The 12,770-nt window shown below is 38.8% G+C and overlaps 1 protein-coding gene across 7 annotated transcripts in view; it reads left to right on the forward strand.

The window, feature by feature from the left end:
* TRIM2 (tripartite motif containing 2) overlaps positions 1-11,089 on the forward strand; it is a 119,687-nt gene extending 108,598 nt beyond the window's left edge. For 6 of the 7 annotated variants that reach the window (XM_032332542.1, XM_032332544.1, XM_032332547.1 and 3 more), the window contains exons 10-12: positions 976-1,046; positions 5,539-5,679; positions 9,435-11,089. In XM_032332542.1, the coding sequence (XP_032188433.1) occupies positions 976-1,046; positions 5,539-5,679; positions 9,435-9,587 (365 nt within the window). In that variant the 3' untranslated portion in view covers positions 9,588-11,089. Of the gene's footprint in view, positions 1-975; positions 1,047-5,538; positions 5,680-8,155; positions 8,257-9,434 lie in introns of all 7 variants that reach the window. The other variant, XM_032332541.1, reaches the window with a different exon arrangement.
* Positions 11,090-12,770: the final 1,681 nt, after the last annotated feature.

Below are 12,770 nucleotides of genomic sequence, written 5' to 3' on the forward strand. Positions count from 1 at the left end.
ATGGTGGGATGCTTCTCAGTGACTCTACCCGCAGTAAGTTGGGCTGCAGGCCATGTGTGATTTCTGTTGGCAGCCGCGTGCAACTCAGAAGCCTGATCTTTGAATAATAGTATTAAGTAAATAAATAGTAAAAATAAAGTAAAATAAAAATAAATTTTAAGATAAATATTTTTAAAAATAAAGATGTTTGACAAATAGTAGTGTGCCTCCTAATTCTCTCTAGCTGTAGCTTTGTCTAAAAGAGCTTCTGGATGAGAATTGTTTTCACCTTCCTAGGTGATAGGAGAGCAGGACTTTAGAATGTTCAGGAAGGGCAGTTCTGTTACCTCTTTTTTTGGCATAGCCCTTTTGCAAGCACAAGCTGCTTAGTTTTTCACATCTGCAAGAAGAGGCTGAAAGCAGTTTATTATGTTTTCTTTTTGAGAGGACGCTTTTGGCATTTGACAACAATTTGCATCATCTTTTTTTTTTTTTTTTTTTTTTGGTGTGCTTTGTCTCCAGTGCTGCCAGGTTCTGAATGTCACCCCAAATTACCGAGTATGGATTTCTGCTCTACTTTTTAAAAAATATTAAATATTGGAGTCTTTTTCCCAGGACCGAGAATCACCACATCTTTCCTCAGGGGGACCTGAGGGCCCTGAAAGGATTCAAGTGTCCTCAGGGAAGCTGGCAGATGTGACTTTCAGATGGTGGCTTGGAGGATGAATTCTCATGCTTCCTGCTCATTCCACTTCATTAGGGCTGCTGCTCTCAGCTTGCTCTAAAAGAAGCCAGAGTGGACAGTCCCAAGTGTAGAAGGGTAGAGCATCCAGGGGATCTCGAGCCAGAGTTCTGGCTGAATGATCTTTCGAGAACGGAGACTGTGATTCTTTGTTCTTTCTTAAGTATCAAATAGGTTAAATTGTGTCACTGCTGTGTTGCTATGATCATTTTTATCGTTACAGTCATCACTTACTTTTTTCACCTTTATTGCAGGTCCCCATTTTGCAGCTGTAAATAGCAATAATGAGATTATTGTTACGGATTTCCATAATCATTCTGTCAAGGTACTATCAGCACATCAATTATTGTTATCTTTTAACTGCTTTTATTGGGAAATCAGTCAGAGAAAATAATATAATAATGATATATATGTACAGGAACTAAAGGAGTTAACCTCAAAAGAGTAGATTTTGCTTCTTCCGGAGGTGCAGGTTTTAATTTGGACATACAGACTTTGGAGAGTCAGAAAATTGAACAGAATAGGGTGGTTGGTGAGTTTCTTAATTTGAAACGGGCGTAAATGGTGATGACTACAGAATGAAATTTGAAATTTGAAAAAGTAGTCGCTTGAACTTAGGCAGAACTTTCTGAAGCTTCATATTTTGTGGCTTTTCGATAAATTAAAACTAGATCATTTTTTTAATTATCTGCACCGTAATGCCTTTCAAACAAAATTAGATATTAGAATTCTGCTACAACCAGAGTTGGGGAGGGAAATAGCCCTTGTATACATTCCTACAGCTATTTCATACTTGGAATGCCCTCACACAGTGTGGGTGTTCCCAGAATACAGTGCCCATTCAGCTCCCTGGAACAGTTGGTGTACAGTTCCTTACTAGGTTCCTTACCAGGTATGGAGCGGGGAGGAAAAATTTTGATGTTTGTTATGATCCAATCAGGACGTATAAAAATGAATCAGAACAGATATGTCATTTTACTGAAATGAGGAAATGTTTTGTCACATTCTAGACCACGCTTCTCGAGGTGTGGTACATGTTCCCCCGAAGGGACGCCAGTGGGCACGGACCAAGCACTGGCAGACATTTTTATTTGGAGAGCTATATGTTTATTTTTAGGGTTACCTTCTATTTACATCAAGTGGTACTGCTTTACTCTTACAGAAATTATAGAAAGTTTTCCATGTAAGTAAATTCATTTACGTTTTTTTTAAGTGAGGCGCTTTTTTTTTTTTTTTTTAAGCTCTTATTTATTTATTTGTCTGGGGGAGAGATAGCGTGCACGCGAGCATAAGCAGGGGGAGCAACAGATCAAGGGAGAAGCAGGCTCCCCGTGGAGCAAGGAGCCCATTGCGGGACTCAATCCCAGAACCCTAGGATCATGACCAGAGCTGAAGGCAAACGCTTAAGCCACCTAGCTACCCAGGCGCCCCTAAAGTGAGGCATTTTTAAAGGAAGGATAATAAGGAAACAGCAGCGGTGATACAGGCCAGTGACTGAAGTTTGCATTTAGAGACCATTGGGCAACCAAAGCGAAAAATAGTTTGTTCTTGTTGATAACTGGAATAGCGTAGGGATAATAACGCAGGGATGAGATTTCAACGCCCATCTCCTGGGTCCTTCACTGCTCCATTTCCCCAGTTTGCCCTGAAGGCATCTTTAACCTGAGTAAGATGGAAAGGTTTTGAGCTTTTTGGGGTGGGTACCAAGTCCCTGTGTAAAGACTAGAGCAGGGTGGGCTGTGGTGATAGGGCTGGAGGAGGAGAAAGGACCCCCACCGTTGCTTACTTCTCAGGCTGCCTTCTGCCTTCTCCCGAGTTGCTGCCACAGTGGTAGACCTCTGTGCACACTCCCTCCACCGCCCTCAGTCTCTCTCTACAGGACCTGTCTCGGTGAAAGGAAGAGGACCGTGAGAAACGTAGTGGTGGGGAGGAGGGAGACCTCAAAGGGGCCCTAGGGACTGGGCTTCTCGGCTGGCCTCCCAGAGGGCTCTAACAGTCCTGTGTGAGAAGAGTAACGAGAGGAGCCACAGTCTGGTAGCATACTTCCAGCCTTCCCTCTCTTTGTAGAGGAATCAACTAGAGGGCATTTAAGCAGAAGATAACCGGTGTAGATGAGCAAAGGCCAGCAAACTCCTGGCATAGATGCTGCCCACCCACCCCCGAAGACAGTCCTATTAATCAAGTTGCTCTTTTCTGCTAAGCGCAACTGTGGCCTCAGAGCCTTTCCGTCCCAGTGCTCCAGGCAGCCTCTATGAACCAACTGGCATTGGTATGTGGGAGGACTCCTATTTACCAGCCCTGGCTGACAATGTAGAAGGAAATAAAACAGATGTAAGTAATCAACATGCAAGGCAGGTAGCAATAAGCGATTTCTTTAAAAGAGGTACATATAAAGGTCTCTAAGTATCCAGAAGAAAACAAAGAGCAGATTTCTGTAACTAAGCCTTATCAGGGAGGACTTCCAGGTGGAGGTGGTATTTAAGGAGAGTGGGATTTTGAAATCAGGAGAGGATTATGAAAGTTATCAAAAAACTTGGCCATTATATCACCGCTGTGAAAACTATTTCAGCTCACACATCTGCCTCTTAATGTGTTTTCATCTGAATAATTTATAAGCAATTAAGTGATGTCTTAGGCGGGAAAAATAAACTATGAGAAATTTGTAATTCCTAAGATTCTTTTTTTTTTTTTTTTAAAGATTTTATTTATTTATTTGTCAGAGAGAGAGCGAGCGAGAGCGAGCACAGGCAGACAGAGGGGAAGGCAGAGCCAGAGGGAGAAGCAGGCTCCCTGGGGAGCAAGGAGCCCGATGTGGGACTCGATCCCAGGACGCTGAGATCATGACCTGAGCTGAAGGCAGCTGCTTAACCAACTGAGCCACCCAGGCGTCCCAATTCCTAAGATTCTGATAATACCTCAGGTTTTCAGTACAGTAGAGGTAGACTATTTCAGTTTTCCTGAAACTGGAATTTCCTGAAATTCAGTTTTCCTCGTATTTAAGAAGACCAGTCTATTTTGTTTTTTCTCTTCTCTTTGATAGCTGTTGCCATGTAGCTTTTATGGAATAGTTGGGCTTTAGTTTCCCATGTAACACATGGCAGTTAGAAGTGGTTCTGGATTCCAGGCACTTCTCTGGTGGTCAGTGTGAAAACTGTGCCTATAGGTCAGGGCTGACAAATGGTCTAGTTCTTTAGCTACCTTCAGCATGCATTCTCTTTTCATTACAAAACAAGTAAGACTAAATTTGGCATTCTCCGTCATTTCAAAATAGAGCAGAAGTGTTTGAGCCATTTGGATCATGCCAAGGAAGACATACTTAGAGAGATCAGGGCAAACAGACAAAAAGATTATTGGTAGAAGATTATTGTAAAGATGAGAGAATAACAGATTGTGTCCTCGCCAGCAAACACTCTCACTGGTCTTTAAAACAAGAATGTTTTGTGTGAAATGAGATAAAAGTAGTCAGGAAAGATTTTTAAGCTGTAACATCTTAGTAAAAGCTGGTTCTTGTTTTATTCTTTGCAAAGAACCAAAGAGGTGGCTTGCTTACTTGGCAAGTTAGGTAATTCAAGAAGCAATCGTGCTTCTTTTTCATCTTAAATAAAGTTTTAAGCCTTTAGAGATGGAAGTGTCTCACTTCACTTTCCCAGTACATATAACGAAAAGGAAGAATCATTTTCATCTTTCATGATCACAGAGGTGGCAACAGGAGAATCTGTAAAAGACCCAGAGATCATTTTCCAATTAGATCTGCACTCAGGTGTAGTGAAATCCCTCAGTTCCACATATTAGAAACCGTTACTCTCCATGGTGCTTTGCATGTAATACTTTTTCATTTGTTAATGAGTATTTTTACGCACGTAGGCTAGATGACAATGGAAGCTTAAAATAATGTCCTAGAGATACTTCACAACCATTAACTATCGTTTGAATCATCAAGATAAAAATTGTGCTTGCTCTATCTTATATTTAAACACATACTAAAAATTTAGTTCTCGCCAAATCAATAATCTGTATTTGCTACATATACAGTAACACTCCATTAATAAGAATATTTAATTAACCACAACAACCCATTGCTTTTCCATATCGGATATTAGAGAATTTGCCAGAGAATTCTGTTTTTTGCCCACTTCTGTCAACCTGCCTCCCCTCGGTATACTCCATCCAGCAAAGCCTTATGGGCATATAAACTCTTTATTTTAGCTAAGTATATATTTTGAAAAAATATATTAAAAGCCTTTCTTTTGATTCCTCACCTTTGCCATTAAGCACAGACACACATGCGCATGTGCACACCTGACATTTCCCCTGGTGTAGGTGTGAAGTCCGGCCTACTTTTCTCACATCGACTTTGCAAAATGGTAATAAAATCTGAGCATCTGGCCTAACGAAAACTCCTAGGTCCTGATCCACTGTTGATCACCCATCCTTTAGAAACACGATGCCTGTCTTTGAGACTAGCTATTTACTTAAAGGCAGAAAGAATTATATGGTTGAAAATTACAGCTCCACTTTCTCATCCTACCCTATACTTATTATATTTTATAATTTATAACAAAAGCATTTTTCATATAAGTATTCAAAAACCAGATGTTAAGTTAGAAATAAGTGATTTAACAAATAATAAATTTGTATAGCAAATTGGGGAAGCATAAATTATGTGGGGTCTACTTCGTAGATTGTTTTTAAGAATGTCTTAAATCATAGGGCTTGTTATAAAAAAAACCTGCTCAATACATACTTTTTTATAACTCATAATGTTGGCTCAGCTGTTCTCAATTTAAAATAAAACCATTTACAAATATCTCATACAGGTGTTTAATCAGGAGGGAGAATTCATGTTGAAGTTCGGCTCAAATGGAGAAGGAAATGGGCAGTTTAATGCTCCAACAGGTGTAGCAGTGGATTCAAATGGAAACATCATTGTGGCGGACTGGGGAAACAGCCGGATCCAGGTAACTGGAAATGCTAATGTATCTGTGGAGAGGGATCGTTATTTGTTGAAAGTGAAGAATTGCCTGTCTCCCAGCTGGAATGTGTTCCATTCTTCATGGGTTAGGTTCTCCATAGACCACTTGATCTCACCAGAAGTGCTGAACTAAGGAAGGTAGAGTAGAAAAAACATCAACAGGTTACCAGAGTGAAACCTAAAGTGTGTAGTGGATAGAACTCAAGAGGTCCATTGAACCAAAATATTATATTACTATTTCTACTAGCTTCTAACTAAAAACTATCATTTTCTTCAACAATGAATATAGGCAACAGTCACAGGAGTTTTAGTAATACCTATAACTTTGTCACCATGAGGAATCACAGAAATTTCCATATTACAGTTGCAAGATCTCAAATTACCATTTGTGCTCATCACTCTTTGAAAATAGTCAATATTAGACCCATCACTATTTCTTGTTACCTTATTGTGTTAAGAAAATACACATATTACTATATTGCCATTTTGTAAAATTTTGATAACTATATTTTAATATAATGGTTTTCCTTTATAACCCCATGTATTTTGTTTTAATCATTCAAAAACATTATTCTGCTGAATAACCTGAATCAAAGGGAAAGTCTCAAGGAAAACTTAAAAATACATCGAACTGAAGGAAAACACAGATAACAGCATATCAAAGTTTTTGGAGTGCAGCTAGGACAATCCTGAGAGGGAGATTTTTTTCCCCCAGCTTTATTGAGATACAATTGACATACAACACTGTGTAAATTAAAGGTGTACAACATGTTGATTTGATATATATCGCAAAACGATTATCACTATCGCTTTAGTTAACACCTCCATCACCATCCCATTGTTAGCATTTCTTTCTTGTGGGGACAACATAAAGATCTCCTCTCTTAGCAACTTTCAAGTACCTAAGACAGTTTTATTAATTATAATTCCCCTTCCCCCATTGTGCATTAGATCCCCAGAACTTAATCATCTTCTAACTGGAAGTTTATACCCTTTGATCAATTTCTCCCCTTTTCCCTCTCTCCTCAGCTCTGGTAACCACCATTCTGCATGTGAGGGAAATTAGTAGCACTAAATGCTTACATTAGAAAGTCAGAAATCAATATTCTGAGCTCCTACGTCAAGAAGCTGGAAGCAAGGAGCAAAACAAGCTAAAAGCAAGGCGAGGGAAGGAAATGGTGAAGATAGGAATAGAAATCAATGAAATGCAAGGCAAACAATATGGAAAATAATGAAGCAGAAAGTTGGTTCACTGAAAAGATCAATAAGATTGAAAACCTCTGGCAAGATTGATAAAGGAAAAGACACAGAACACTAATACCATTACAGACCCTGCAGCCATACAAAAATTCTGTGAACAACTCTACAGGCATAAATTTGACAATTTAAATTCCTCAAAAAGTACAAATCCCACAACTCACCCAATATAAAATACTTTGAATACCCCAAAAACTAGTAAGGAAATTTATTTCATAATTTTAAAACTCCCCAAGAAGAAATGTCCAGACTCAGATAGTTTTACTAGAGTGTGCTACTAAACCAGATGAAAGGTACACAGGATTTCTCTGTACTATCAGTGCAGATTCCTATGTCTTGTGAATCTATAATTTTTTCAAAATTAAAAGTTAACAAAAACGGGGCACCTGTGTGGCTCTTGTCATAATCCTGGAGGATCAAGTCCCAAGCCAGGCTCCCTTTTCAGTGAGGAGTCTCCTCCCTTGCTGCTGCCCTCCCCCCTCTTATTCCCTTCTCTCTCTCTCTCTCTCTTTCTCTCAAAGAAATGTTTAAAAAATAAAATAAAAGTTAACAAAAATAAACTTTAAAAATAATAATGAATTTAAATACGTTGTCATGGTTGAGCAATAATGGTGTCGTAAATGGCACTTGGCATTTTTGTTGGGTATAAAAGAATAATAAAAGTGGTTACATTCTAGAAAAAAAATATTAAAACACTGTTTTCAGACAGGGTCTGTAGTCTTTCTTTGTTAGACAAAAAAATGTATGATTTTTTAAAAAAATTAAGAATGAAGATTTTGAATCCTCAGACTAATCCCCCATTTCTCTGTGTAAACACCTCCATGAATCCAAACATAGTCTGTGGACGGGCCTATTTATCCTTGCTAATGTGGCCCTGTGCAGAGCTCCTAGGACCTCAGAATGCACTGGTTAAATCTAGGAGCATCCAGATGTCTTTGCGAAGACAGCAGTAGTCAGCAGTTTGAATCTGATATAGGTATTTACCTCCCAGAAAAAGGATCGAGGGGCACCTGGCTGACTCAGCCACTAGAGCATGCAACTCTTGATCTCGGGGTTGTGAGTTCAAGCCCCGCATTAGGTGTAGAGTTTACTTTAAAAAAAAAAAAAAAAAAATCTTAAAGAAGGAAGAAGAAAGACTGAGGCTATAAATGAAACTCTAAATGTTTTTATTTCTCTATTATATTTATCTTGGTTAATTATGCCAGCTGACATCTACATTTGAAAGAGGCATTCTCTGTGTGCTGGAAAGCCCGAAGCCAGACAGGGAACCACGTTCACAAAGCAGTTCAGTATAAGACCACAGATGGTAAGCTGTTCGGGTTGTGGCCCTCATAAGCACCTGCCTCATCACACTGCCTTTTAAAACACCTGTGGGCCTAACAGAATGGTCAAAAGAAACAAGCCTGGGCCTTACGAAAGAGAAGGGTTCCTTTGATTTCATCATGGCAGAAGCTTACAGACCCAAAGAAGACGACTTCATATCCAGATAGACATGGGGCGCCTGGGTGGCTCAGTCGGTTAAGCTTCTGACTCTTGATTTCGGCTCCACTCATTATCTCAGGGTTGTGAAGTCGAGCTCCATATGGACCTCTGCACTGGGCAAGAAGCCTGCTTAAGATTCTCTCTCTGCCTCTCCTCCTGCCTCTCTCCCCCTAAAACTAAACAAAGCAAAACAAATGTACATGTTGTGGGATGTCCCGCTGGCTGTTGTTAGAGCATGTGACTCTTGATTTCGGGCTTGTGAGTTTGAGCTCTGTGTTGGGTGTAGAGATTACTTAAAAATGAAATCTTAAAAAAAAACCACCACTCCACAAATGTACATTGTACACCATTGACTTCTGAAAACTCCTCTTTTCTGAAAAGGAAAAAAAATGATCTTCTCATAGTACACTATGACAACCATACCTCTGTTGCTGGTTTTTCTGTTACGATTGGGAATAAAAAAGGGATGTGAGGCTGGAAGGAGGGAAAGTGAAAGCTGAGAAAAAGAAACAAGGGTCATTCATTTTCAGGTACCATCGAAGGCTTTTCCCCTCAGCCTGATCACTGTAAGAATGTAAGTGAAATCTGTTGGCCAGTGGCATCCTCCTTGTCAGTGACTCTGGGGCATAGAGAGTTAGAGGGAAAAAGCAAGGTTAAGTAGAGGGAAAGAGTGGGTGTGTGATAGTGACCTAAACAAACCTGTGGACTTACATGCACAGTTTTTCTAAAGATTTATTTTTATTTATTTTGGAGAGGTAGGGAGGGGCAGAGGGAGACAGAGTCTTAAGCAGCTGTGCTCTGTGCGGAGCTCCACGCGGGGCTGGATCTCACGACCCTGAGATCACCACCTGAGCCGAAACCCAAGATTTGGATGCCTAACTGACATGCCCCTTACACACATGCTTTTATACTGAAAAGATTAGCATCAAGGGTTTTCTAACTCCTCTATTTCATCATATTACTATAACTTCTATAGCACTCTGGCTTTTTATTTTTTTATAGGTTTTTGATGGAAGCGGATCATTTTTGTCCTATATTAACACATCTGCTGACCCACTCTACGGCCCCCAAGGCCTGGCTCTGACTTCAGATGGCCATGTCGTGGTTGCAGACTCTGGAAACCACTGTTTCAAGGTGTACCGGTACTTACAGTAATGACGGGCAGCCGGACAGCCCCTTACAAAGGTCTTGCACTATAAACTGGAATGGATTTCTCGACGCGGGACCAGATTACACTAGACTTGCCTTGCTAGAAGGAATCATTGGTGAACTTTTTAAGGTTATTTCTGAATGTAACTATTTCTTTAAAAACTGCATATCTGATTTCTGTATTCACCTTTTAGGGTTTAAAGAAAAGAAATCCCTTCTACTGAATCTATGGAAACGGCAAAGTTTTACTCCTGTGAACTATGGCTTATTGGACAGGGATTTATGTAGTTGAACTGATTTTGCGAATTGAACAGACACTAAAACATAAAACAAAAAAACCCTGGACTATTTAAAGGTATTCATTAATCCTGTGAATGGTAGCTTTTGTGCAGAGTTTCCAAAAACAAAACAAAATCTGTTGTAGTTATATACTTTATTTAACTTCGGTTACAAGACCCGGGGGATCTTCTAACTTCCCTTTTACAGTAGGTATTACTCCTGTGACATTTTTGGGGTTATCGATAATTACACATACATTAGGAAAAAAACAAGACTGTCTTGCAGAATCCTCCCAGCTGTGACTAGGCAGTCCTCTTGAGTTTAGCACTTAAAAACCACTGCAAATTTCCCATCCTTTTTGGGTTAGATCCAAGATCCTTTTTGTGTGTTATTTTCACCTTTTTCTCCCACTCACCTTGTATTAAAAAACAAAGTCCATTTTCAGGGAAACCTGAAATTCCCAATGCTTTGAAAAGCATATTACAATAGCAAATGCTACCTTTTAGTAAGCAAACAGCTCCCTCAACTCCAGACTAATGCACTAGAATGTAATCAAGAAAAAATTAGCCACGTTTTATGTGCCAATGTTCTCACGTGTCTCTCCTCTTCCACTTCCTGAAAGCGAAAGCTTTACCTCCTGCAAAATGTCAGCACATGTAGTAGGACACCAGTATCCTAGGACAGAGAGCCATAAGTAGCCCTTTGGAGGACTGTTGGTGTCGACCAAAGGCATGTGAATGATTAATGGTTTCCCCTTAGAAAGCAAGTGTTACCAAAGTTGTGTTATCCCAAGAGCATTACAGGTAAGGGCATGTTATGGTTATTTATCATTGTCTAATGAATAGTAGAGGCATTAAAGGACTATGTATACATGATTAGGGTAAGGTAGAATGTATCATATATATATATATATATATATACACACACACATATATATATATATACACACACACATAAATACATACACACACAGACACACACACACACATATATATATATATATATATGTATATATATATATATGGCTGAATCTTTGGTGTATTGAAATAGGCAGCACTCTGAAAGACAGAAGCATTGTCCAGCACATTCCTTTACTGTGCAATTGAAAGCCGTCCTCCTAGAGTAAGCCTGAAAACAGGTTTAATTTTCACCATTTTCCAGTAATGATGATACCGGCTAACTTTTATAGCCAGAAAACAGCCTTCTGTGCTTTCAAAAACAAAACAAAAACAGGTCTAAAGAAAAAGAAACGATGAATTGAGTTACATTTAAGTATACATGCGTTTGGAGAGATGTGAAGAATTTAGTCAGTTGTTAATCTGTCACTGATACTGTAACATAAGATGTGGTCTGTTTCCTCTGTTTAATTTTCTACTCAGTTCTACCAAATAGGATGTCATGTTTGGCATTTTCGAAATGACTTTGGGATCTTTTTCACTGAAAGCACCTTAGAACTGTACTATAAGAAAAACATTTCCCATATGTATAATGATGTGATGTTTATTGCTTATTAATTTATAATTCAGTCTTTCTCTTATATAGGACTTTTTTAAAGTTAGAAGGGAAAACTAGCTACTTCCAGTTGTCTATCAAATTTATTATGCCCAAATCAACCTCTGAAAGAAAATTTTTCAGGAAGATTTACATTTAGGTTTACTTTTTTTTTTTTTTTTTTTTTTTAGTTAGAGCTTTCAAAATATTTGAGACTATGACAAAATTACAAAATTCAATAACATTTTTAGACTATTAAACTAAGATACTGTTTCCTAACATCAGCAAACTAAGTCTTTGAATTGAAACAAAGCATTTTGTATTTACTGAGTGCTTCCTAGGTGCTGGGCACCCTTCTGGGCACTGGGGAAACAGAGATGGATGAAACCAACAGAAATCCCTGCCCATTTGGAGCTTCCACTCTAGGGAGGAATTTCCTTTTGCCACTTATTAACATTCTGCATTCAAGATAAGCTAGACTCTTGATAGCTCCTAGACTGTTTAAAACTTTTTATATTGGTTCAATTAATTTTGGTTTATTTTCACAAGTAAAAATGGCTTCTTATTTAGATTCTGTCACAGGTTGTTGGTCTTAAGACTAGTTTACTTTAAAAAAGATGTTTGTTTGTTTGTTTGTTTGTTTGTTTTCACAGCATTGAAATTGTATTTGTGAATTTAGAAATTAACTAGCCATCATACCAGAACAGGTTGGCTATCTCAATAATAGATTGAAACAAGACTAATTGTTTTTTTTAATCTGTCGATATTGACACAAACTGGAATGCAAGACTAGATACTTTGATTCAGACCTTTTCCATCATCTGTTGCTAAAACATTTGTGATGGGCACTGCAAGAAACACTGACTTTTTCCCCCCCAAAAATATGTAATTGTGTATGTTAAAGTATAGATAACATTTCACATTTGGATACATAGGAGCATTTACTGTATTCCTTAGTAAGCATACTGGGTGGAGGGAAGTGCTGCTGATAAGATACAAATAGACAAGATTTAAATGAAATTTTGTCAACATTCTATGGAAAAGGGTTTCTGGTAAACTGAGAAGGATTTTAAAACAAGTGACTTTTTTCCCTGAGCTATCATTATTGTTTGTTTTCTCTTTGTCAAGTGTGCAGAACCTGTCATACATTCATGATAAGTAGCACTGAAAAACTACCCATTCAGATGTCCCCTGGGCACTTAACGGCAAAAGATTGCCAGTTCGAGAATGTAAAGGTCAGTGACTGCATTCCTGCCCGATACAGACCTCCCCTGCGGGGGCTCTGGAGATGTAGTCACTTGACCATCCAGAAAACACGTGAATAAAAAGCCTTTTTGACTGTTCCCCATTGATTTAATGGTACTTAGTATTTCGATCAAACTTTTGTCTCCAGTAACAAAACAAGTCCCTGAGTTTCCT

The sequence above is a fragment of the Mustela erminea genome, chromosome 2 (assembly GCF_009829155.1).
Source record: "Mustela erminea isolate mMusErm1 chromosome 2, mMusErm1.Pri, whole genome shotgun sequence".
NCBI lineage: Eukaryota > Metazoa > Chordata > Mammalia > Carnivora > Mustelidae > Mustela > Mustela erminea.